The 27,429-nt window shown below is 40.3% G+C and overlaps 1 protein-coding gene across 2 annotated transcripts in view; it reads right to left on the bottom strand.

The window, feature by feature from the left end:
* The window catches only part of gabra2b (gamma-aminobutyric acid type A receptor subunit alpha2b), a 48,304-nt gene that overhangs the window by 7,296 nt on the left and 13,579 nt on the right, over positions 1-27,429 (bottom strand). For both annotated transcript variants that reach the window (XM_026186887.2, XM_026186878.2), the window contains exons 4-7: positions 23,934-24,001; positions 20,823-21,043; positions 19,225-19,307; positions 18,330-18,473 (exon numbers count right to left, since the gene is read on the bottom strand). In XM_026186887.2, coding sequence (XP_026042672.1) covers positions 18,330-18,473; positions 19,225-19,307; positions 20,823-21,043; positions 23,934-24,001 — 516 coding nt within the window. The remainder of the gene's footprint in view (positions 1-18,329; positions 18,474-19,224; positions 19,308-20,822; positions 21,044-23,933; positions 24,002-27,429) is intronic.

Genomic DNA, 27,429 nt, shown 5'->3' with positions numbered 1-27,429 from the left:
AATTTAATTTTATTTATATAGTGCCAAATCACAACAAAAGTCGCCTCAAGGCGCTTTATATTGTACAGTAGATCGCACAATAATAAATACAGAGAAAAACCCAACAATCATATGACCCCCTATGAGCAAGCACTTTGGCGACAGTGGGAAGGAAAAACTCCCTTTTAACAGGAAGAAACCTCCGGCAGAACCAGGCTCAGGGAGGGGCGGGGCCATCTGCTGCGACCAGTTGGGGTGAAAGAAGGAAAACAGGATAAAAGACATGCTGTGGAAGAGAGACAGAGATTAATAACAGATATGATTCAATGCAGAGAGGTCTATTAACACATAGTGAGTGAGAAAGGTGACTGGAAAGGAAAAACTCAATGCATCATGGGAATCCCCGGCAGCCTATGTCTATTGCAGCATAACTAAGGGAGTATTCAGGGTCACCTGGTCCAGCCCTAACTATATGCTTTAGCAAAAAGGAAAGTTTTAAGCCTAATCTTGAAAGTAGAGATAGTGTCTGTCTCCCGAATCCAAACTGGAAGCTGGTTCCACAGAAGAGGGGCCTGAAAACTGAAGGCTCTCCCTCCCATTCTACTTTTAAATACTCTAAGGACAGCAAGTAGGCCTGCAGAGCGAGAGCGAAGTGCTCTAATAGGGTGATATGGTACTACAAGGTCATTAAGATAAGATGGGGCCTGATTATTTAAGACCTTGTATGTGAGGAGCAGGATTTTGAATTCAATTCTGGATTTAACAGGAAGCCAATGAAGGGAAGCCAAAACAGGAGAAATATGCTCTCTCTTTCTAGTCCCAGCAGCATTTTGGATTAACTAAAGGCTTTTCAGCGAGTTTCAGCGAGTTTTTAGGACATCCTGATAATAATGAATTGCAGTCGTCCAGGCTGGAAGTAATAAATGCATGAACTAGTTTTTCAGCGTCACTCTGAGACAGGATATTTCTAATTTTAGAGATGTTGCGCAAATGGAAGAACGCAGTCTTACATATTTGTTTAATATGTGCGTTGAAGGACATGTCCTGGTCAAAAATGACTCCAAGGTTACTCACAGCGTTACTGGAGGCCAAGGTAATGCCATCCAGAGTAAGAATCTGGTTAGATACCATATTTCTAAGATTTTCAGGGCCGAGTACAATAACCTCAGTTTTATCTGAATTAAGAAGCAGAAAGTTAGCGGCCATCCAGGTCTTTATGTCCTTAAGACATTCCTGCAGTTTAACTAATTGGTGTGTGTTACCTGGCTTCATGGATAGATAGAGCTGGGTGTCATCTGCATAGCAGTGAAAATGTATGCTATGTCTTCTAATGATGCTGCCTAAGGGAAGCATGTATAATGTAAACAGAATTGGTCCTAGCACTGAACCCTGTGGAACACCATAATTGACCTTAGTGTGTGAAGAGGACCCTCCATTTACATGTACAAATTGGAGTCTATTAGATAGATATGATACAAACCACTGCAGCGCAGTACCTGTAATACCTACAGCATGTTCTAATCGCTCTAATAGGACATTATGGTCAACAGTATCGAATGCTGCACTAAGGTCTAGCAGGACAAGCACAGAGATGAGTCCACTGTCAGAGGCCATAAGAAGATCATTTGTAACCTTCACTAAAGCTGTTTCTGTGCTGTGATGAGCTCTGAAACCTGACTGAAACTCTTCAAATAAGCCATCCCTCTGCAGATGATCTGTTAGCTGTTTGACAACTACTCTTTCAAGGATTTTTGATATGAAAGGAAGGTTGGAGATTGGCCTATAATTAGCTAAGACTGCTGGGTCTAGAGCTGGCTTTTTGAGTAAAGGTTTAACTACAGCCACCTTGAAGGCCTGTGGTACATAGCCGATTATTAGAGATAGGTTGATCATATTTAAGATTAAAGAATTAATTAATGGCAGTACTTCTTTGAGCAGTTTTGTAGGAATGGGGTCTAAAAGACACGTTGATGGTTTGGAGGAATTAATTATTGAAGTTAACTCAGAAAGATCAATTGGAGAAAAAGAGTCTAACTTAACATCAATGGTACTAAGAGTAGCTGTAGATAATATTACATCTGTGGGATGATTATTGGTAATTTTTTCTCTAATGATAAAAATTTTATTTGTGAAGAAGTTCATGAAGTCATTACTAGTTAACGTTAAAGGGATTGTTGGCTCAAAAGAGCTCTGACTTTTTGTCAGCCTGGCTACAGAGCTGAAGAGAAACCTGGGGTTGTTCTTATTTTCTTCAATCAGTGACGAATAGTAAGATGTTCTGGCTTTACGGAGGGCTTTCTTATAAGGCAGCAAACTATTTCTCCAGGCTAAATGATGATCCTCTAAATTTGTGACACGCCATTTCCTCTCCAGCTTACGAGTTTTCTGCTTTAGGGTACATGTTTGAGAATTATACCACGGAGTCAGGTACTTCTGATTAGAGACCTTAGTTTTCACAGGAGCTACAGTATCCAGAGTTGTACATAGTGAGGAGGTAAAATTATTAACAAGATAATCGACCTCTGTTGGGGTAGCGTTCAGATAGCTGCTCTGCTCTATGTTGGTACAGGGCATTGAAGATGATAACAGTGGGTGGATTATATTCTTAAACTTAGTTACAGCGCTTTCAGAAAGACATCTACTGTAATAAAGTCTACTCTCCACTGCTGTGTAATCAATTATTGTAAATGTAAATGTTATCAGGAAATGATCAGACAGCAGAGGGTTTTCAGGAAACACTGTGAAATGTTCAGTTTCTACGCCATATGTTAAAACAAGATCTAGAGTGTGATTAAAGTGGTGGGTGGGTTCTTTTACATTTTGAGAGAAGCCAATTGAGTCTAATAACAGATTAAATGCCATGTTGAGGCTGTCATTTTTAGCATCTACATGAATGTTAAAATCATCCACAATAATTATTTTATCTGAGCTGAGCACTAAATCAGATAAAATCTGAGAAATCAGACAGAAACTCTGTGTAAGGCCAGGTAGACGATAGATGATAACAAGCAAGACTGGTTTCTGAGTTTTACAGCTGGGTTGGACAAGGCTAAGCATCAGGCTTTCAAATGAATTAAAAGTCTGTCTTGGTCTTCGTTAATTAATAGACTGGTGTGAAAAATTGCTGCCACACCGCCACCTCGGCCTGTGCTTCGAGGTTTCTGGTAGTTAGAATGACTCGGGGGTGTTGATTCATTTAAACTAACATACTCATCCTGCTGCAACCAGGTTTCTGTACGGCAGAGTAAATCGATTTGTTGATCAATTATTAAGTCATGTACTAACAGAGAGTTGGAGGAGAGAGACCTAATATTTAATAATCCACATTTCACTGTTTTACTCTTTGGTTCAGATGTGGATACTGTATTGTTCTTTCTTTGTAATTTTTTATGTTTAAGTTGTTTATTGCTGGTTTTTAGTTTGTTTTTTGTCTTTTTGGGAGCTGACACGGTCTCAAGGGAGGTGGGTTTTTGGGGGGGTAGCAGACGTGAATTATGATCTTACTGTATTTACGTTTACCCTTAGCCAGCAGTTTTAAATTTCCTTCAATGTCGCCTGCTCTGGCCCCTGGAAGACAATTGATTATGGTTGCCGGTGTCTCTAGCTTCACATGTCTGAGAACAGAATCACCAATTACCAGAGTTTGACCCCCGGCGGGTGTGTCGCCGAGTGGGGAAAAACGGTTAGACACATGAACAGGTTGGTGGTGTACCTGGGGCTTCTGTTTAAGACTATGCTTCCTCCTCACCGTCACCCAGCCGCCCTCTTTCCCCAGCTGCTTGGGGTCTGCCGGGGAACAGCTAGCGGGGCCTACGCTATCTTCGCCTGCACCAGCTGCAGGGGCCTGGCTAGCTACGGGTGAATGAAGGGTGCGAAGCCGAGTCTCCAATTCAGTAATCCTGGCCTCCAGAGCTACAAATATGCTACATTTGTTACAGATATCATTACTGCTAAAGGAGGCCGAGGAGTAACTAAACATCTGACACAATGAGCAGGAAAGTGCAGGAGGGACAGGTGAAGTAGCCATGGTGCTAACGAGTCGGCTATGAGCTAAGCTAAGCTAGCAAAACAGTACAGAGACAGTGAGTGAATACTTTGGCTATAAATTAGGTAGTGAGTACACAGAAAGGGTGCTTCAGATGAAGCACATGAAGATTATACTATGAAAAGGAATGTATCAAAAGATTTTAATTAAATTGCTAAGCAGAAAAGCTACTCAGAAACACCACTGTGTTTGAGCAGGAACAGGAAGTGATACTCTACCACAAAGCGAGCGAACACCAAGTGACAGCGCCACTCTGGCGCTGTCACTGTTGCCCACTGAAGCACAAAACAAGTGTAGGAAACAATGTTCCCTTCTAAATGGATGAGAACACCTCAGTCTCTGGGAACGTGCTATACAAAGGAAACTGAAGGAATATGTGTTATTTGGAAATGCTATAGAAATACTATTCGAACAACTGATGCTATACATTCATCATGTTGGTCAGACTGAATGGTTTTCCAGGCAAGGATAACATTTTGATAACATTTTATAATTTGGCCCACGACTAAGGCTGTAATTCCCCTGTAACTGAATGGAATTTCAGTATTTTTTTTATTACAATATGCAATTATAGTTATCTATAATTAGATAAGTACATTAGAATAAAGGGACAGCAAATGATGTTATTACAGGAAATAAAGAAATAATTAAACTGTAGGTGCAGCGTAAATAAAAAAAAATTCAGTGTAAGTATCAAGTATCAAGTATGATCAACGGTTGATTACGGCACCGGCCGGGGTACCGGGAGCAGTTTGGAAGAACAAAAAGACGCGGAGACTGTTCTAAATTGTCATCCCAAACTAACTCAAAGTTTATTCTTTGTGCAGCAGATTTTATAGGCAGACAACAAGTTTCAGTTCAGACCCTGCCCACTGGGTGGGGTGGTGTCCTTCGACAGTTGGAATCCTTTGTTCAGCAAGGGCAATAAAGATGCACTCACAAGGCCTATAAATCTTATACAGAAGTCTCCTACATCCGTGAGTTCTGACACAACCCAGAAACATCTTCTGCAAGGGAGTGATAAGTAAAAGAGTGATTTGTTGGTGTTTTCCCTCCAACCTTAGTATCTACTTTCACACCATAAAATCTTCAGTTGACACAGCAAGAGGAGATGAGGTTCAAACAAAGGGCATTGCAGAAACAGGGTCCTTTGTATAATATCATCAAAAACAATACTCAGCAAATGCTACCATGGTATCAAAATATCACAACACGACTGACATACTTTTACCCAGTGAGCGTATCCTGGATATTCTCCCTTTTTTGACTCTAATAATAACCTTAAAATTAGCCTACTGTATTTGTTGGACCATAAGGCGCATTAAGCGAAACAACTTTACTCAACTCATTCTTCTTGCTTCCTCCACTTCTGTAACATTGATTCATTAATGTTGAATTCTCTGGCAGCTGCTCTATTCCCATGTAGTTGCAGTACATTAACGACTAACCTCGTATTGTGGCTGGATTATCTCAGCTGTTTTCCTGACTGAAGTTTGGTCCGTTTACAACATCCTGCCATGTGATTGCATTTGTCCCTAACCATCATGAACCCTCACATTAACTTTTATCGAGTGGAAAAAAGTTAGCGTTCATCCTCCAGCTTCACTGTGTTTATGTTATGCTAACATAGCTGTGACGCTAGCGATCACGTAGCACATCCAGTGTTTTTACCGAGTTTTCAGACCCCCTTAGCGACTTTGTTTTTCTAAAAAGCGACTAGCGACAAATCTGGCAACTTTTTCTGGTGTTATTGGAGACTTATATATGACGACTTTTTGACGTGAACGCAAGTATCACTCCTACTGTCAACAAGCAGCGGTTGCTGCCGTGGGCACCTCGAGTGCCAAAGTGCTCACAGGCGGAGGATAGTCCTCCCCACGCTGCTATCACTGCAGAAGATGTTCACACCTGTGCGTCCAAACTGCAAATGAATCGCACATGAGCAAAGCCACTGCTCCCGCACTGACTGTAACGCAGTCAGTTCTTCTTTTACTCTTATGCTGTTTTGTGGATCACAAGGTTTAAAACTACTTAAAAACACACACACACACAAAGTAACTCCACCAGAGTGCCTATTTCGTCCAAGCCCGGATAAAGGAGCAGGGTTGGAATTGTGACATTAAAAAAAACCAATAACTGCTAAAAGAAATTTAATTTGTAGTTCTAAATAAACTCTAAATGCATTTAGGACTCACTTCATCTCTCTTCCACGACGTTATTTCTCTCTCCAACAACGTAGGTTGCAATTACATTAGCATGACCAATTATGCAAATTAGGCGATGACATCATTTAGCGACTTCTAGCGACTTTTAGGACAGCCAATAGCGATTTTCCTTACTGAGGAGTTGGCAACACTGAGCACATCATTATATACCAGCTAGCCCAACTTCAGCAACGCTACAAACGTCACTGCTGTTTAGTTTTCTGTCTTTATTTATGTCGGAAGTGATAGCAGAGCTGTACATTTTAATTTGTTTCAGAAATCTCTCAGTCAGAATATGCTATATCATGTTTAACTCCGTTAAATTTAATAAATTCTGTTTTCACAGATACCTGGATGTTAAACTTAATTGTTACACCTGATAAAGCAGCAGTTTTTACCTCTCAGTGATGTCGCAGTGTTCGTTTGACTTTGGGACCTGACCTGAAGCTGACGGAGTTTTGGACCCAGATTACTCAGCGAGGCTCCTGACTAGGTAATATTTCCAACAATCCATCAAGCAGTGCGGCTTCGTAGCTTACCAAAGTCGTACTAAAGCATTTTTTGACAGATTTTTGAGCACCGTGTATCACATAAAATCAGTTCGAGGTCAGTGAGCACAACTAGAATTCATACATAAAGCGCACTGGATTATAAGGCACGTTGATGATTTTTGAGAAAATTAAAGGATTTTAAGTGTGCCTTATATTACAAAAAATTCCTATCAGTATGACCTGAATACAGAGACTGAACTCATGAAGTCAACGGAAAATTGATTAAAGGGGTCACCAACAAGGCCATACACTTTCATACAACTTGGAAGCTTTTTACAACAAGAGGCCTTCAGGAGGATCCCTAGCATTATTAGTGTCCCTTTGACTACCTAGCTAAGCTAGATAGCCAGCATTAGCTACTAATATATCTGCTCTATTTTGTTCTCCAAATATGGTCACTCGCCAAAATAAAATATGCTGAGCCTCAAAACTAACACTTTTTAAAAGCCACAATTTTACTCTTATTTTTTCTTTATTCGACAGCAGCAGTTACAGATAACACAGGAGGCGTGATGAGGGAGTGGGGTAGTACAGTAAATCAAAACCCAAGCATGCCACATTAAGGTATGAGCTCCTGTACGTGGGATGCATGCTCTAACTAGTGAGTTACAAGGCATCTCACAATGCTACTGATTTAGTAGTGTTTTTGACAGCTGTATGCCTGCAGCTGGTATCAGCAGAGAAGCCACCATAAACTACAAGTTGCCCAGCAACAAACCAACAAAATGATGAAGTTAGCAGCTTGCTAATGAATATGGTGGAGTATTTAGCAGCTAAAGAGCCAGAAGTACCCCCCAGGAGTCCCTTAAGAGCTAAGAGTATGTGATTTGCTAAATGTACAGAAACAACTCTAAATGAATGCTATTTTTAATCAGTACTGGCTGGATGTGTGGGGGAAGGGGAAAGCATTTTAGGCATTTTAACAAACAAGAAAAAACACTTTAGTTAAGCTGTCCTTTAGTAGTACAATACTTTCCACACTGTGTGTGAAGTAAAGCATCACTACATTCAGCTCTGCTCAGGCTTGGATTTTTATGAATAATGCATTCAACAAAAAGATGTTCTTGAGACAACAAACATATATTTTGAATTGTGAGATTCTTGTAACAGTGTCTTGGTATATTCTCAGGCTTATGCAAGATGTCCGTCTCTGTAAAGCCAGAGAGTGCATTAGTTCGTGCCAAATGACCTAGTTTGCAAGTACGCTACACCACACACTGACACACTAGTAATGAATGATTAATTTAAAGTCAGCCAATCAGATAATGTGGAGTGACTAGCTAAACAAGAGAAACAGCCACTGGCAGGCATTCTGCCTTCCACCAAGGCATCAAACACCATTTAACCTATATAGGAAAATTTAGTCCATGTAAGGGTATTCTTACATAATAAAACTGCAGAAGGGATTCCCTTGATGGGGGATTTCAGTCACTGGGGAAATACTGTGTACTGGTAATTGATACCTAAAGGGAACATTGGTGGAACACTCAGGGATGCAGTAGCATGCACATATTCATTCTCCGGTGTAACTTCAAACTAAAACCCAACATTGCAGCTATAATTTCAGCCTGTATTTAAATTCACTGCTGACTAATTAAAAAAAGAAAGAAAGAAAGGAAGACCTAGTCCTTTTTTATTTCTATTAAAAGCAGAACGATCACACATATTTCAGTAAATATGGTCTTAGACTTTGATACAAGAACACAGGTTTAGATCTTGTGTTTTTCCTTCAATACTTTCACCTACTCTATCCTGAAATACATCGAAGCTCCAGCATGAAAAAGTTCCAGAAATGAAAAAAGTAGAACATCTTGTGAGAAAAGGGGGACTCACTCTCCACGCTCAGGCTCATACAAAAGACATCCAACTCCACAGCAAAGCTTTGTAAACCACCCACTCTTTCCTTAAGTGTACCTTTAAAGTCTGCAGGTGATAACCCTCAGGTCAGTATCCTCCATAGGAGCAAATTTCTCAAACTCTTGCATGATCATCAAATGTAACTCATTCTTTACATTTGTGATAATCCATCCCAGGCATTATTCACATTTCCACTCTGATCTCACCTTCTTCCCTGAGAAGTTCAAAACAGTGCTTTTCCCCCTTTTTAGCTAATTTAGCCCCTGCTAGGGCTGATAAATTTTCAAAGGAAGTTTCAGCGTTCTTTAAACTGATTAATCCAAACTGACAATACTTTATCTTTAAATAGCCAGAATCAATCAGTCCATGTACAAACAATACAGAATTAAAAGGTGGTGGTGGTGGGACGATGTCAGCCTTCCAGCAATTACAGCCTACTTTCCCATTCTCAGCACTATAATCACCGTGACTTCTATCATCATCTTGCAAAAGCTGCAAATCCAGAAAGGTTTCTTCTGTCAGGTTTTCCTCAGAAGTAGTATTACTAAAATTAGATCAGTGCTGTCACTCAGCGACAGTGAGTATATTGGATGCTTTCAGATCTCTTATCCTCTGCAATTTACTTGACCTACACCACAGATGCTGCTCTGCTAAATGCTGTAGAAAGTACATTCAGTAATTCTAATTGGTTGGGTAAACTTATTATTTTAAAGTAGCTTTTAAGGCTAATCAATACTTTTCTATCATGCCAGTGCCATAAAGGACATGCCTCTGTAACTATGAAACATTAAATTTGACGGCAAACTTGTGGTTCCCAATGTTTCTTATAATAACCCAGTATGTTATTTCACTTCTTACATTTATGCCAATATTTTTTTTTGTGGGGGGGGGGGGGGGCAACGCTGCACTTGTATTTCACTAGATTTATTATAAAGGACTACTTAATAATTATTTTGTGAATTTACATAATTCTATTAAAAATTGTAGCCACCATTATATAAATAAAATTATTACCAGATAGGACTAACTTTAAAAGTAAAATTATGTATGATTTATAAAACAGTGAAAAGAAATCGGTCAGTAAGACGAGAAGTTGCTATGATAAAGCCAGTCCATCACTTCTTAAACATCTATTTTTTTTACTTTTATTATACTTTTCTCACTTTTCTTTAAACGTTGCTTGTTAAGCCCTTTGTGACTTGTGTTTGGAATAGTGCTATATAGGTACTTTTTGATAAGTTGATGCTTATGCGACCATGGCAACATCCATTGTCACCATGACAACATGCACCATAATAAACTGTGCGTCCGCTGAAGTTGGTTCATCTGTCAGGTCTGTTTTGTCATCCTCCAGGCTCTGCTTCACTCATTCTTACCCCTGACATCGTCATTATTTTTTATCATTATTGTTGTTATTATTATTACATGACTGTTGCTGTTTATTCGGTGATAAACAGCACTGCATTAACTTCTCATACCACAGTGCTCCCACTCTGCTACAACAACTAACCAACCACATCCACCCCATCACATCTCACTGCACCGATCAGGCGGCCTATTTATGCTTGTCGATGTTACTCCTGCTCCACTCCACCCAGCCTCCACCTGCTTTGGTTCTGCTCTGTTTGTACGCACCCTGGGGGGTATTTATTTCTAAATTAATAACTCTTGGGGGATTACTTGCAATGGTTCCTGCATGTTATTTATCACTATGCTGTGAATTTCATTCTGCTACACGGTATTGCTACAGCAGGCAGCTTTACCAACAGGGGGCCATTTTCCCCAAATAATTCAGATTTCCACTTTTCATTATAGTTTATGACAGAATCAAATGTAATGTTAAAAAAATAATATAATAAGGATATAAAAAGAAATATAAGGTACATTTTTCTTGTCTTTATGTGAACACAATCCTCACAAAACCAAGACAAGAACATATCATTCGTCTCACTAACTTACAGTGCATTAAATACCCTTTATGGCTGATTTGCTTATCACCAATATCACATCATCTGCCATCGCAAAGTCAGATTTCTGTCGCTTCCAGCGTTTGAAGGAAAACAGCTGCCATCATCCTCTCATCCTTTTAGAAGAAGCCTGGTAGCCTCACACTGCCTCGGTATTTAAATTCAGACTTGCGGCATGTTTAGTTACCCCATCTTACAACCAGCTTTGTGTTTCCTACATCTTGGACAGTGATGGTGTCGCTTTCATCTTCACACACACACAAGTTCAATCTTGTTTCTTGGCATCTGTGTTGGCGTATGTAGAAGTGTATTGCTTCTATTTTTAATCCTCATTATCTCTTACTTTTTTTTGTATGGATTTGTTTTTTTTTTTCTGAACTTTGTCAACGATATGCTTGTTAGAACACTTTTTTGAAATAACTTAACTTGACAACCGATTACCTTGGATAGAGCATATTTCTATTTCTGTGTGTAGCCAGCAAAGCTTCAAGACAACATGTTCGTTGCTGCCATGTTTCCTTGTGCTTTAAAAACCCAGCTCAAACTTGAAGACCTGAATGAAAACATGTATTTACTCCTTGTATTCTACATATAATCAAAGAAAAATAGAGTGTAACAAGAGAACTGTTTTCAGAATTTACAAAAACACACTTCAAGCATGTTACGTGTGTGGATGATGCATAGTTGTGTGTCCGAAAGAAGAAAAAATTGGCCAATATATCAGTTTTTTTAAATCACCAATATCAGTCTCAGTCGTGAAATTTGAATATAAGGGCTCTTTGCTCCATTTATGTTTTGATGAGCATTTTGGGGGGCAGTCAGTTGATTTGTACAGATGGGGAAGGTTTATTTCTGATTGGTCAGTGTCCACCCTAACTCACCTGAACACACACCTCTCAGACCAACTAAAAATTATTTTTTTTTACAACCTAAAACCATACAGAATGATGTAGTGTGAAATACTTCTTGTCCTTGGAAGTTTATATATAAATAGATGTTAAACAGAAGTTTACCATCTATTTAGTGATAAATGGGACCATAACCACAAAATCAGCAACATGCTTCTAAAAATAAGACCTGATATCAGCAAGTGAGTTTTTACAAGCACAGCTCTTACCCCTTTCTTGTTTTCGGAAAACTCCAGGCCTGTCTTTTAAATACAGTAGTAATGTTAAGCTAGTTAGCCGTATACCCTGTATAAATGATATAGTATGCAAGCATCATGGTAAAGCCAATAACATTAGAGCAGACAAGCATACATTAGTGAATGTATTTATAAAATAAGCAAGAACTTCATCCAGGTAGGTTCATAACTAAAACACAGAATTAGAATATATTTTATATTTTGCTTATTTTTAGTTTTAGTTTTCAAATTCAAATTCAAATTTTATTTGTCACGTACACAGTCATACACAGTACGATATGTAGTGAAATGCTTGGACAACTGCTCGTGACCTAAAGAAAACAAAAAAGGAAAAGGCTATGAATAAGATAGGAAATAAATATGAAAAATTAAAAAGGGTAAATTTAACTAGGAAGGAATAAAATATAAATTAAGGTTAAAAATGAAATAACTGTACAACACAAATTAGAATGAAGGGTAAATTTAACTGGGAAGAATAAGATAAAGATAAATATATAAATTAAAGTTGAAAATAAAATAACTGTACAACAAAATACACAATACACAATATAGAACTATATAAGAATGTATGAAGAAATCTAAATATAAATAAATATATACACAATAACAGCAGCTGTACAAGTATTAACCAGAAATGAAGAATATAGTGACCAGTGTTGTGCAAAACCAAAGTCCAGAAAGTCCAGTGTGTGTGTAAGAACTGTATGTGTGGGTCAGTACTGTGTGGTGGTGTGATTGAGAGACCGTATCGCCTGCGGGAAGAAGCTCCTCCTCAGTCTCTCTGTGTTGGTCTTCAGGGAGCGGAATCGCTTTCCTGACCTCAACAGAGAGAACAGTCTGTTGTTGGGATGGCTGAGGTCCTTCACGATCTTCCTGGCCTTGGTCCAGCACCGCCTGCTGTAGATTGAGTGCAGGTCAGGGAGCTCGGAGCGGATGGTGCGCTCAGCTGACCGCACAACCCTCTGTAGAGCTCGTCTGTCCTGCATGGTGCTGTTCCCGAACCAGGTTAAGATGTTTCCCGCCAGGATGCTCTCTATGGTGCACGAGTAAAAGTTCCTGAGCACCTTGGAGGGCAGTTGGAAGTCTCTCAAGCGTCTGAGGTGGTAGAGACGCTGTCGGGCCTTTTTCACCACGGTGTTGATGTGACAGGACCATGACAGGTCCTGCGTGATGTGAACTCCGAGGTATTTGAAGCTGTCCACTCTCTCCACTAGGCACTCGTTGATGACGGGGGTCTGGTAGTTCCTCTCCTGCTTAGTGCTGAAGTCCACTATCAGCTCCTTTGTCTTACTGACGTTTAGAAGGAGGTTGTTCCTCTGGCACCAGTTCTCCAGATTCCTAATCTCCTTCAGGTAGGCCGTCTCGTTGTTATCAGAGATCAGGCCCACCACGACGGTGTCGTCAGCAAACTTGATGATGGTGGTGGAGCTGGTAGTGGCCACACAGTCATATGTGTACAAAGAGTACAGCAGGGGGCTCAGAACACACCCCTGGGGGGCTCCAGTGCTGAGAGTGGTGGAGGCTGAGACATGTCCGCCCATCCTTACTGCCTGTGGTCTGCCAGTTAGGAAGTTGGAGATCCACTGACACATAGATGAGCTGAGTCCCAGATGCTCCAGCTTGGTGGTGAGTGTGGAGGGAATTATGGTGTTAAATGCAGAGCTGTAGTCTATGAAGAGCATTTTAACATAATTCCCCCTTCTAGTGTCCAAGTGAGTGAGTGATGTGTGGAGGAGATGAGAGATGGCATCGTCTGTGGAACGATTTGGACGGTAAGCAAACTGTAGTGGGTCCAGTGTGTCTGGTAGTGAAGAAATGATGAAGTCTCTGACCAGGCGTTCAAAGCACTTCATCACTACTGAGGTGAGGGCTACAGGGCGATAGTCATTGAGAGAAGCAGGGTGGGGTTTCTTCGGGACAGGAACAATGATGGACTCTTTGAAGCATGTGGGGATCACCGACTGAGATAAAGAGATGTTGAATATCTCAGTGAACACAGGAGCTAGCTGGTATGCGCAGTCTCTTAGGATCCGACCTGGGATGCCGTCTGGTCCTGCTGCTTTCCTGGTGTTCACTCTCTTGAAGGCTCTCCTTACTTCATGCTCGGAGATGACGAGCACGTTTCCGGTGCTGGCAGTATCTTCCTGTCTGCAGCCGTTAGCGCCGCTAACACTAGCATTGTTGGAGACCTTAGCTGCAGCCTCGAAGCGAGCATAGAAAGTGTTCAGCTCGTCTGCCAGAGTCACGGCCGCGTTCGTCATACTGGTTGTTGGTGCTTTATAGTCCGTTATTGTCCTTAGTCCCCGCCACAGGCTCCTAGAGTCACTCTGTTGGAGTTGTGACTCTAGTTTCCTCCCGTAGCGCTGCTTCGCCTCTTTCACCGCCCTCCGCACGTTATATGACGCGGCTTTGTACGGGTCCATGTCCCCCGTCATGAGTCCCGTGTTGTAGGCAGCGGTGCGGGATCTCAGAGCGTCGCGGATGGTTTTATCCACCCACGGCTTCTGGTTGGGAAACGTTGTGATAGTCTTTGTCTCCACGGTATCATCCGCTAGTTTCCCGATGAATCCCACAACCGCTTCCGTAAACACGTTGACGTCATCGTCGGAGCTGTTTCTGAACATGCCCCAGTCTGCGTCATCGAGTGCGTCCTGTAACGCGGCCACCAATTGATCCGTCCAGCGCGCGACCTTCCTCTGAACCGGAACTTCCTGTTTCAGCCTTTGTTTGTATTTTGGCATGAGGAAGATGGCGGCGTGATCAGATTTGCCAAACGGGGGGCGGGATTGTGCCTTGTAGCCGTCCTTGACCGTAGTGTAGCAGTGGTCCAGTGTCCTTTCACCCCTGGTGGGGCAGGTGATGTGTTGATAAAAGTTCGGCGCTGCGCGTTTGAGGTTGGCGCTATTAAAGTCCCCCGTCACAATAAGCGCAGCGTCCCGGTGTTGTGTCTGGTGCTGTGTAAGTGCCTCATGCAGCTCGCATAAGGCGGTGACCGTGTCCGCTTGTGGTGGAATATAAACGGCACTTACAATGACCGATGTAAATTCCCGAGGTAGATAAAAAGGACGACACATGATGGACAGTAGTTCCAGATTTGGTGTGCAGGAGCGTGTGAGAGGAACAACGTTCGCACTGTTGCACCAGTTGTTGTTCACCATTAAACACACGCCGCCTCCCCTTGACTTCCCCGAGTCCCGTGTCCTGTCCATGCGGTGAACCGAGAAGAACTCGGCCGGCTGGATGGCGTGGTCCGGCACCGCTGGGTTCAGCCATGTCTCGGTGAAGCAGAGGAGATTGCAGTCCCGAATGTCTCTCTGGAACTTTATCCTGGCCCTGAGGTCGTCAAGCTTGTTCTCCAGTGACTGGACGTTGGCGAGCAGGATGCTAGGCAGAGGTGTGCGGTGTGCACGAGCTCTCAGCCTGTTCCTGACGCCGGCTCGCTTCCCTCTAGGCCGCCGCCGCTTCCCTTTGTTCTCCCTCGAGATCTCACTCGGCCAGCTCGGATCCGGAGTTAAAAACTTCGAATTGTGAGTACATTGTATACCAATAGAAACAAGAGTGTCACTGTCATACCTAATGTACCCAATGGTGATGATTTTGCCGATTTAGAAACGCTGAAAACTAACTTAAAAAACAAAGACAAAGAAAAAGTGGTCGGAGCAGTCGTGACGGCAGCCGACCTCACCGGCGCCATCTTAGAATTCCTGTTGTGGACATAAGGGATGCAATCAAACCTAACAATGCAAGACATGAACTTTTATTTTAATGCAGGATCTAAATCCCTTTTTTAGAAAGAATCATTCAGTCAGGTGTGGCGACTTAAAAATTTCATCGGAAACCATCTCAAAGTACAACACAACTAAATAGATTAAAAATTAAATAGTCCACTACAGTCTACTTTGATGATGAAATTGAGCCTTCTTCTTCCATTTCCTGTGGAGGAGCCATATGTGGCGTATTCCATCTCTGCAAATCTTCAGATAGGAGATGGGAGGAAATATTGATGTTGATGAACAGCCATGTGTTTGCTACTCAGCGCTGAGGTTTCAAGGATTTGTGCGAGGGATTTGTAAAATGTGACAATCTGTTGCTCTAGATCAGGGGTCCCCAATCCCAGTCCATGAGGGCCGGTGTCCCTGCAGGTTTTAGATGTGTCCTTGATCCATCACAGCTGATTTAAATGGATAAATTACTTTCTCAACACGTCTTGGAGTTCTCCAGAAGCCTGGTAATGAACTAATCATGTGATTCAGGTGTGTTGACATCTAAAACCTGCAAGGATGAGTCGTGATGAGTCAAAAGCCTCCTTATAAAACCTAGTAAGCAAGCTACTCATTTTAATGTAGATTATAGAGATGGACCGATCCGATATTACGTATCGGTATCGGTCCGATACTGACCTAAATTACTGGATCGGATATCGGAGAAAAATAAAAAATGTAATCCGATCCATTAAATATCACGAAAGCACCTCACAAAACTTGCAACACGCCGTAACTCGCCTCAGAACGTCGGAGCAGTATGCATCACGTGATAGAGCAGCTGTGGCATGCGGGACCTGTCGGTGGTCTGGATAGCATTTGGAGCTTCGCTAGCAACCTGGCATTTCATCTCCGACAAAGTTATCCCCGAGAGAAGTAAAGCAAGTGTGTAAGTCCATCTCTGAATGTTTGTAAAGCATTCCCACGTTAAGCTTAACAAGCGACTGCCTCTCGCTCTCCGGCTGCTACTTCAATCGTGAAACTGCTTAAATGATCAGCTGATCGGCTTTTCTGTTGTGAGTCTCTTTTGTTTGTTTTTGGTCCACTTTGCGCCAGAAAGAGCAAACCAGCGGCTGAACAACAGCAGCACGTTTAAGCTTGATCAGCTGTTGTTACAATTTATTTAATATTACTTTCTACACCAGGATCTTTTTCTACGTAGCTGACGGCTGGTAACTGTGCAGGGGCGGATCTAGCAAAGTTTAGCCAGGGGGGCCGATAGGGCATTAACTGGGAAAAGGGGGCACAAAGACATACTTTTCTTTCTTATTCTCATTTAAAATGTCTAGCTTTTAATAAATAATTATCTGACACCCAAAGTTTTAATTTGATGTAAAATGAATAGAAGTCAATTACTGTATATAGTGACTATTAAGTCTAATATATATACCCTAGTAAGCTATAGTACATTTTCCTTTGGGAAGGTACCATCTGTGCAGTCTGCAATTTTGTTGAAGAAAGATGTTGAATCTATTTAATATTTCTTGAAAAATAATTGATTTCTGTGCATTTTTTTTCACACTGCATCAAATTAAGGTTGATTACGTTGATTAAGCATCATGAGGTGGAGCGTGAGGGGTGGTTCCCTATTTTTTATTTATTTATTTTTGTTGTTGCTGGGAGTTGGAACCCTATTAGTTAGGTTGCTTAATATTTACGCTAAGTACTCTTTAAAATACCAGAATAGGGAGGATGGTGTAGGTCTAAGTTTATTAGATTGATCAGTATTGCTGAACTATGAAATATTTTTTTTGTATACAGGTATAACAGAATAGCTTTAGTGTAGTTGTTGTTTTAAACTTGAGTATGAACTTGCAGACTTGCAAAATGCAGCAAGATATTTTAAAAAACAGTTTTGTTGATTAAAAAACACTATATCGGATTCATATCGGTATCGGCAGATATCCAAATTTATGATATCGGTATCGGTATCGGACATAAAAAAGTGGTATCGTGCCATCTCTAGTAGATTATAGATTTTTTTTAGACTTTAATGCATCTCTCCACTCTAGTCAGACACTTCAGTTTCTGTGTGTTTTTATGCTAACATACCAAAGGACATCTGAAAGACATAAGTTGTTCTTCTCTCCAAGAGAATCTCTGTTATGTCTCTGACTGCTAAAGCAGATGCGTGTTAGTTGTTGCTTCTAGTAATGCATCAGCATGTGTTATTTTTTACTGGTAAATGCAAAAAATCCACCCAAATAAACGGCCAGTCTTTGTTCTCCAAACAAGTAAAAAGGCTCGTCACTGCAACAGCTCACCTGCCATGCAGCTTTTGGGTCTTCAAACCAGGATAAACACACAATAACAAAATATAGACCAGTGCAGTAGAAAATGCCAAACTCCCGTTTTGTCAAATGATTTCCATGCAAAAGCCAGAGCAAAGATGTCTCTGCATTTTCCAAGCCAAATAAAGTGAGTAATATAAAGACAAAACTTAGCAAAGCGTGTCACAGCGGGCTTACGGCTGCCTCCTGCAACATGTAGGAGGTGGACAATCTCAACATCCTCCCAAACAAGCACAAAATCACAGTTCAGTTTGATTTTCACACTAAAACGCACTGGAAGTGAGAAAGATATTCAGGTTGCTGACTCCACAAAGTGGATGCAGTGGAAGGCATACAACAGATTCTTACGGCTTCAGATTATTGCCATGTTTAGTCACCAAAGGGTGTAATAGAAATACTCACTGGAACCAATCTGGCAAATGTTCATTATTCTCTAGTATTTGAAAATGTCTGTGGATGAAGTCAGCGAGGAGAAGAAAAAAGGATCAAGAGGTGGATTTGATTCCCAACAGGCTTCGACAGACTCTTACCTGTACTTGATTTGATGGTTTCTTGTCCGACCGTTTGCCCAAGCAGGTCGTACTGGTTCAGCCGAGAGCTTTCCCCTTCCACTACAACAGACTCGGAAGCATTGCGAGTCCAAGCATAAGTCACCTCTGAGATTGTGTAGGCATCTAAAAAGAGGAAGAGGGTAGACTCATTGGAGGTAAACTGATACATTTTTCTAAAATCCAAATGAAAAGCCACCTTTTACAGTGTTTAAATGATACTGCTGAGAGAAACAAAGCCCCTCACTGCTTTATGATGTCACTTGTGAAACACCAACAAGATATCAATACATAGTGACATTTGCCCTTTTCAGTCAGCCACAGAATTTACTGAATATGGGATATGAGAGTGTGTCTGCTGACCTGAGAATGTCTAATGAAACGGGAACATTTTTACTTCAGTACATTCAGTAACTGAAATATTCTGTCAGTCATGCTGCACAGTAACGTGAAATGTGAAATACTGTAGATCACCACATAAAGAAGACAGGACATCAAGGCATTTCAGACATGACCCACTGAGTTAGGATAATTATTGCTTTTAAAGCAACATCTTGAAACAGCTTAAAGCAAAAAATTCCATCCAAATGTGAAGAAGCATTAGCAGAATTAAATACCCAACAAAAATATTTGGATGAGCTTAGCATTGGTTTCCCCATTTTTCCCAGGGACGTTTCCAATTAGTCCTCTATCCGTAGTGTTGTTTGTGCCACTGCCAAAAAACTGAGCCATGCATTCTAGCTTCACTTGTTCCTGAGGCTCCTCTCTCGCCAAAGGACCAGTGAGAAGAAGGAAGGAAAGAAAAAACAAAAAAAGAAACAAAGCAGCATTTTACTTTTGAGTTCCCTCAGGCACTATCATCATCAGAGTTACTCACAGCTGCCAAATTTTAGTGGACAGGAATGAGAGTCCATGGGGAAATCCTCCAGATGCATTGGGCACTCTGCATGCACAGTTAACCTGCATCCAATTCACAGAAAATGGAGGAGACTTTGCAAATGCATGAAAAGTATACAGCAGAGATAGAAAGAAAAATAAACTCACAAGCCTCATGCACTATTCAAGACACTTCCCATCTGTAATGCCTTGAAACAAAAATAATCATCTTAAATGTAATCAGCGGAGCAAAACAAACGAGGTGCTGCAGAGACCAGCAGAGATGGTGACACTGTAGGTTAGCTCTGTGCTAAGAAACCGCATACCTGTGTGCTGTTTAAGACAATATCCAACCACTGCAAAAATACTCAGTGCTTACAAATGTATCAGACCAGCAGCCAATGTAAGGTTCATGCCACAGCTGACGAAATTAACAATACTGGTAATTACAAAAAATCATTTTTTTAATGTATAACGGTTAATCCACCAGGACAGGCTGTTTAAACAAAATAATGTTTTCAGTGCTGAGCTGTAATTCTTATTGTTATCCATGAATCTTCAACTTGGCTATTTTTCAAAAAAGCAGAAAAAATAGTAAAGCACATTTTTAGTTTTTACTGAGAGGCCAAATTACACATGTTTGTGTTTCTAAATAGAAAAATTACTTTTACCGTTTGAATGTTTGAATGTCCAGTGTGCCGGCACAAATTTAGGTATAAAAACATGAATCTCCTGCAATGAACTCAGTCATTTTTGTTTTTCTGGCAAGTGGTCTGAATTTGTTAAGCAATTTATTATAATTAATATTATTACAAAAATGTATGTTTCCATTGACTTTTTTGAAATAGCATTCAAGCACAGCAATGAATGCGAGAAACAGGAGGCATAAAAAATACATTTGAACAAATGGGATTCTGTGTTGCTGCTGTATTCACGCTTGCTTTAGCAAGAAAAGCGTTCCATCCACGTCATTTCTCTTTTTCTTTCTCTCTATTTTAGGAACGTTTGTGGACTCTCATGTCTCTTAGGCAAATATGAAGCTGTATCCAGCAGCCTGGCTTTGAGAGTTCCTGGGTTCATGTCTCAAACATGTAGTTATCTGTGTTTTTGTGCGGGGAGAGGAGGCGCTAACATTACCTAACCATTTAACAATGGCCCAGTTGTTGTTAGTTTCACGGTGACTGGAGTCGAGTTTCTATGGCTATGGTGAAAAATATCAACAATCCACATCTAAGTCTATTTCCATCATCATTTTTTTGACTTACTTTTCCAAATCCAACCTGAGCCAGTCTGAACTGACTCTGGAGAAGGATGGATCGACTGGAAGCAGCTCTGGCTGTTGAGCTTGTATGGCAGGGTTAAAGACGTGTATTTAAATGCAGTGCTGGGCAGCAGAGAAATGCCTCGTTTAGTCTTTCAGGTTCCAGTGATGATGTGACATTACGTGTAAACATAAGCTAACACATTGCTAGCAAGAGCTTCATGTTTGCCTTATAGATGTAATCAGTGTTTCTAAGTAACCCTCAGTTAGACAGCAAACGTATATTATCCACGCGATTCTCACTGTTTCTGTCTTTTTGCTTCTGTGCCTTGAGTTACCTCATGGTGTACAGCAGAGTCCCGTCATCTTTGATCCTCAACAGTTTATTAGGCATGGTCATGTTATGTGCCACAGACTTTTTCCCGTTGTGAAAGAAGGTGTCCGGTGTCCAAATCTTACTCGCCATAAGGTTGTTCAGGGGCAAAATATTCATTGGTCCATGGAATTTCAACCTCTCGTCCTTCCAGCTTTGCCGGAAGAAAACATCTATGGTGTACTCCTGAGAAAAGATGAGATACGTTCATGAATTAATCTCACTATATTATTACTTCTCTTATGACTTAGGTTCCCCATGTATTAAAACAAGGCTCATTCCCACTCAAAAAATGCTAAACTGCACACTGATGGGCAGTTCATCACAACTAACTTCACCTGCCAGCTCTGTAGGCAGAGCTGGCAGGTGAAGTTAACCTTAACCTATCCCCGTTTCCAAATAGCGAGTCTCCATGAAGGTGAGACCCACACTCGCCCTGTTCCTTCACAGCTTACTCAGTTGCTGTTTTCCTAAGCTGACTCTGAGGCCAACATGACCCCCTTAACCTGCAATACTGTGTTGTCAAAAGACACCACACAGCAAGGATTAAGGGCAGAAATCAGTGCACCGTGAAATGTGTATACGTGTGAATGTTCGTGTCCGTGTGATTCACACACAGCAAGTGAGGGTGAAAAGCAGAAAGAGATACTTTTTTTTCTTTTTACTCGTCATAGTTGCAAAGCCTGTGACATTTAGATGTCGGGACACTGAAACTGTGGATTATACGGTATAGCAGCTCGGACTCTGAGAGGGCCTGCTTTAGTATTTCAGTTCAGGTCTCATTTAGTAAAGTTTAGCAAAAAGTCATTAAAAAAAATGTCTGAACGTGAACAGTGTGGTTGTTGAAAGACGGAGCATAAATGAGGTCAGTAAGCTGTGGTTCTTACGACACATAGGTTTAGGCTAACTGTAAATGTTTTCTTTGAGCTCTCTTCTAAAACATTCTGCATCCTTCTAAATTATTAAAAACACATTCATCCACCTCAACATCAGACTGGGAAGCCTGGTCCTTCACTTTGATGTTTGTGCACACTGGTTTATTTTGGGTAACTCCTACATATACCACTGTGATGTCCTAACGTAAGCACTATGCATTAATCCATTAAAAGAATACAATGTTACTCCTTTTTGCTGGGAGCTAAAATGGAGCTGGTTTACAAAATAAGAGCTTTTTTTTGGTTGTTTTCCTTTTTAAAAACCTTTTTTGTTCATAAGATACGAAGATAATTCTTGTACCAAACATGGCTGAAGTTTAAAAACGATGAGGTCATTGTTTGTAATGCCAGCAAGGAAAAAAGCTCAGACTGATCAAAAATACTCAGTTTCATACATTTCCCCCCCTGGCTCTCAGTGACATCAGCTGAATTTCCATTTCTGGATGATGTCTCAATGGCACCCAGTATGATTTTTTTCTTCATGTCAATTTTATTTCTACATTTCGACATGATAAAAGCCTTTAATGGTCACAGTAGGCAAGTGAACTAGGTAGTCTTACTTAGTGATCGTGGCTCAATCACACTAGAGCAAAAATAGGACAACTACCTTGCAACTATGAAACATTTGTGGTTGCCTGGTGAATTCTTTTGTTGTCAAAGCCTGATTTCAAGTAGTTGAGGCAACAGACTGGTCACTCAGAGGTTATTTGTGCAACACGTGCCTGTCTGTGACCACTTTTAATTGCAAAGTAATTGCACAGGTCTCCTGGGGAGAGACAACCTGTCTCCAAACAGTTGGAGTCCAACTCTTAGACAGTTATATATATTTATTATTCCACCTGTGATAAATAAAAAACACAATAAAATATAAATATTTTAGAAACTGTTATTTATTAGGAAAATAACAAAGTGAATTTTCAGGTTTATCACGTATCAGAAAAACCCAGTAACTAACTATTATGTGACGTCTCTGTGTTTACAATTTTTTCTGCTTTTTGACTATGAAAATGAGAATAATAGGTACACTTCAAATGCTGGGCTGGCAGCCTTATGCTATCTGACTCTATCTGTATTTCATTTTTATAATAAATATAGATTGCTCATTTTGTGACTAAGTCCCCTAAAGTAAATACTGTTCATTTTTTTCTATTTTTCATCTTATTGTTTTTCTTCCTTTCGGTGGACCTTATATAAATCTTATATGTGGCCACCTCAGCAATCGCCTGAATTTCTCTAGAGTATCTGAATAAAGCAGACAGATCAGATGAGAATATTTCATCCTGTTTCTCATTTTTTATGAGGCATATATCTCACAGCAGAGCCTGAGATAAATAATATACTTTAAACTATGTGTTTCCAAACCTGAATATAAGGGATGATTTTAGCAGTGACTTCCTCCTTGGGTTATAAGCGAGGTCATCAGTGACGGCCTCTGCCAGTGAAACTGAAGCAAAGGAAATTTTCCTTTGAGCTGTTTGTCTGTCTGTCCATCTGTTTATGTTCAAGATGTTTTTAAAAGGAGACATCAGAAATCATTTGGCCGACAGATCACCCTCTGGGCCAATTAGCTGATGAGATGTGGGTGGTGATTTGGATCTGGGATTTTTGCCATATGATTTAAAAAATAAATAAATACATTTAAATAAATTTTAGCCTCAAAGATTTATTATTTGGTGTCTTTGTCCCACTCTCTATAAGTGCTGATTTATGTTTGGCCGAGAGGCGTGTTGTTCATATATTTTTCAGAGAACATTGCATTGAACTTAACTGCTGAATCGATGAATTAATCACTTGGAAAAATGAGCCTTTAGCAATTGAAGGGAGGCTGATGATATGATGCGAAGGTGGGTGCGTGTTTCAGAATGATAAACAGGAAAGCCCAGGATAAACAAAGCAGTGACTTGAATAACAAGAAGACTTTCAATAATTTATGAGATGAAAATTGTCAGATGAATAGACATCGTGACACAGTGAGGATTACTCGTCCTACTACAGTACTGTAGTGTTTGCATGTGTTTTTATGAGGGGAAGACATAATGAAGGTGAAAATAAAAGAATTATTGTTTCTTCTTGAAGCACGAGCAGGCTGTGAGAGAAATGACAGTAAGCAGAGTGAATAAACGTCCGTTTGCTGCACTCACCATGTCCGTGTCTGAAACTGGTCCAAAGCTGGTAACATAGATGTTTGTTTTCACCTCAGTTACTCTGTCTGGATCAGAGAAAAACTGTTAACGACATCAAGACACAAAAGAAGCGAGTTTACGCTGAACTTTCTTTCATTTTTAGTACTGTTCAAAAGTTTGCCACATATCCTCGAAGCTTGAGGTGATTTACAGAGTATTAAACAAAAGTTTTGATTTTTTTTCTTCCATTTTCAGGAATAGCTACTCAGTTTATCAGTGTATCTATAATCAGTAATTACCTCTCTATATGCAAGCGCTGGGATACGTGGAGTAATTTCTGGGCTGGAGTCATAACGCCATATGCACAAAGATCTTATACTTTATCGGAGCTTCATCAAGTAAGTGCTTTTTCAGAGCTACATGGATATTGCTGCTGCTGTAATCACATATTAAAAGCAATTACTAAGCTAAACTCGGGGTGGCTTTTAGTCGTTATTATTTCCATTTGTGTGATGTTGTTTCAGGAAGTTATTTGTCATCATTACCATACAGAAAGAACTATATTATGTGCAAGATCACCTCACCTACTGTCAAAGATTTATCTATCAGGACATAAGATCTTAAAATTCAGCAAACTCTAATGAGTATCAATCATGACATATTAAACCTTGCAACTGTTTATTTGTTCATATTAAATGTTAACATTCATGATCAGAAAATATTAAACAAGTGTGGCTTGTTTGGAAGAGCCGCTGGTAGAAAGCCTCCTCTCTCCAAAAACAAACATGGGAGCATGGATCTGAACAAACCACACGACCTCTGGAACAATCTCCTTTGAACAGATTAGACCAAAGTGGAGCTGTTTGTCCATAATGCACAGCACCATACACTGTGTTTATAAGTCGACCATAAGGAAAAATAGTCTACTGTCAAATACGGGGCCAAACTGGGTCATGCAACATGACAATCATCCCAGCACACAGCAAAGCTATAGCAGAATGGCTGAAGAAGGAAATAATCCAGATGCTGCAATGCTTTGAAATGATAAAACCTTAAAGGAGCTGTGGATGGACAAAAGTCTGCAGCCTGCAGAGCTAAAGTGAAGCAGCATTGTAAAGATCCAGGTCCAAATTCCTCCACAATGATGTGAGAGACCCATACGGTCACGTGGAAAATGATTATTTGAATCAGGTGTTCTTAGTTTTTCAGACATTGCTTCTGCATGTTGGCTTAGTTCATGTTAAATAGACAATAACATGGTTTTATTTTTGATTCAGATTGTTTTTGTTATGTCCTGATATGTAAAACCTTTAACTGTAAGAAGGTGTGCCTTCTTTATCACACAACTGTACACGTGACCTTTGAAATGCTCGCTCAACCTCTGTTAGATTACATGTATTGAATCAAAGCAACATGTAAGTTCAAATTTGACCTAAATGTTCACAGCTATGGAAAAGCAAGGCCTCGCATGTTTCCCGTTCCCGTGACAATGTGCAACTGCATCAGCGCTCCTGCATCAGCTCCATTCGCTCTCTCTACACTCCGGCTCTTTGAAATATTTACTGAAGATAAATCTCTTGTGCTTGGTCGATTCAAAAAGCTTCCATGTTTCATACTATGCTCTCTTCTACACAGCGAAAAACATCTTACATACCACCTAAAAAATACTTCACTTTAAGAAAAGTTCTCTCATGCATGGCAAGGTGAGCTGCCATCCACAATCCCTCTGAGACATATCACAGAAATGGTTGATAACAGTGTCAGTAGTTTGCAGTTTGACTGTTGACAGTCACTAAATTACATATTACCAATCAGGGTGTCACCCACATTTCATTCCCTGCAGGTATGTGTTGTCTCCAGTAGTAATACGTGTTTAAAAAGGCCAAATGTTTCTCCCTGGCTTCTAATAAACATGTTTTCTTCCACCTAAATTTGAGCATCGGTGGAAACCAGTCAGCGTTTTGATAACATTCATGCAGCTAAACTACTCTATAAATCACAGGCTTAATATAAAATATTACCACCGTTCACCTGCTTATAAGATAACGTAAATCAGAGGCTGCGGCAGGCTGAGGAGTAATAGGTTCAATCTATTTAGCTAGACATGCCACTGGGTGCATTTATTCATGTAAACCAGGCTATGGAATGTAAATAAGGCAGACTGAGATTCATCTACTTTTTTTACTCTACCACAGAGACCTTCATTTGTTTGATTTATAATTGTAAATACATTTGTGCCTCAGTAAAAATATCCTGTATTACTTTCTCTTGTGACAAAGAATGGTGCATTTTAGCATAAGGGCTTAATGCACTGTAATATACCGAGTCTCTCAATGGCTGTGACACTATATATCCTGTTTAATCCAAGTGTGCTGGCCATGTGTTGTAATGGGTGAATGTTTCATCTCTATACCATTTACTGAGCTTGCTACGTAATATTAAAAGTATTGTACAATCAAGAATTACTAACAGGAGCCACCATGACACAAGATGAACAGAAAGACTGGGAAAATTCATGAGGGATGATTTCGCCACCTGACATTGTGATTTACTTAATCTTTTGACTGTTTAAAGAAGCTATCAGTTATCATGTTTATTAATAATTTCTGTATAGTATCAGGGCTGAGGGCTGGTTTCATTAGCTATTTATATGATGGAAAAATAATGTTGTCATTTTCTTTGTTCCTGGCTGTTTTTCCTTTAATGGAGGTTAGTGTTTGCCATGAATTTCCTTGAAGTCTCATTGCATTTCTTCACTGTTTAGTATTTTGTAGTTATTCTTTGTACTTTGTTGTAAATCCATTCTTTCTTTCTTTTTTACAGAGTCTTGTCGAGTTGTGATATTTACTATTAAAGCTGATGCTTTTGGCACACAGTACTGTGCAGAGTTCTTGTGCCATCCCTTTTTTCTCCATATTTTGGTTCTGAAGAGACTTTTTTTTATTAGTCTTGAGCCAATGACATTGACACTGGCTGCTATTTCTATTCATTTCCAGTCCAGTCCTTGCAGCTGACTATTGTCAGGTGACAGTTTTTGTTTGTTAAGCCACTTCACATTGACCTATCAGTCACTCATTCATAAAAACCTAAGCGATGAACCTGTGTTGTGTCTGCACATAACAGAAAACTTAGCAAAGAACCAATTTCCCTAAAAATGAATGCTGTTAGCGTTAATCTCGTTAAAATGACGTTAACACCATAACCGAATTGACGCGTCAAATCTCCGTTAGTGAGTTCCTGCGCGGTTAGCTTGTTAACGCGTTAGCGCCATGCAGCCCTCGCACGGGGCGATCTGCGTTAACTTACTAATGGAGATTTGCCGCGTTGGTGTAGTTATGGTGTTAACGTCATTTTAACGAGGTTAACACTGACAGCACTACTAAAAATACAATTTATTTTATGTCTTTAGGCACTACCAACCTGTCACTAACACATTTTTTCCCATTTTTTGGCTGAATCTATGTAAAATGCCAAAGAAAACACAGACTGACAATACAATATTTTTTTGTTCCAC

Source organism: Astatotilapia calliptera, chromosome 2 (genome assembly GCF_964374335.1).
Source record: "Astatotilapia calliptera chromosome 2, fAstCal68.1, whole genome shotgun sequence".
Classification (NCBI taxonomy): domain Eukaryota; kingdom Metazoa; phylum Chordata; class Actinopteri; order Cichliformes; family Cichlidae; genus Astatotilapia; species Astatotilapia calliptera.
Note: the sequence above shows the minus strand (reverse complement) of the source record. Positions and strands in the feature narration are given on the sequence as shown.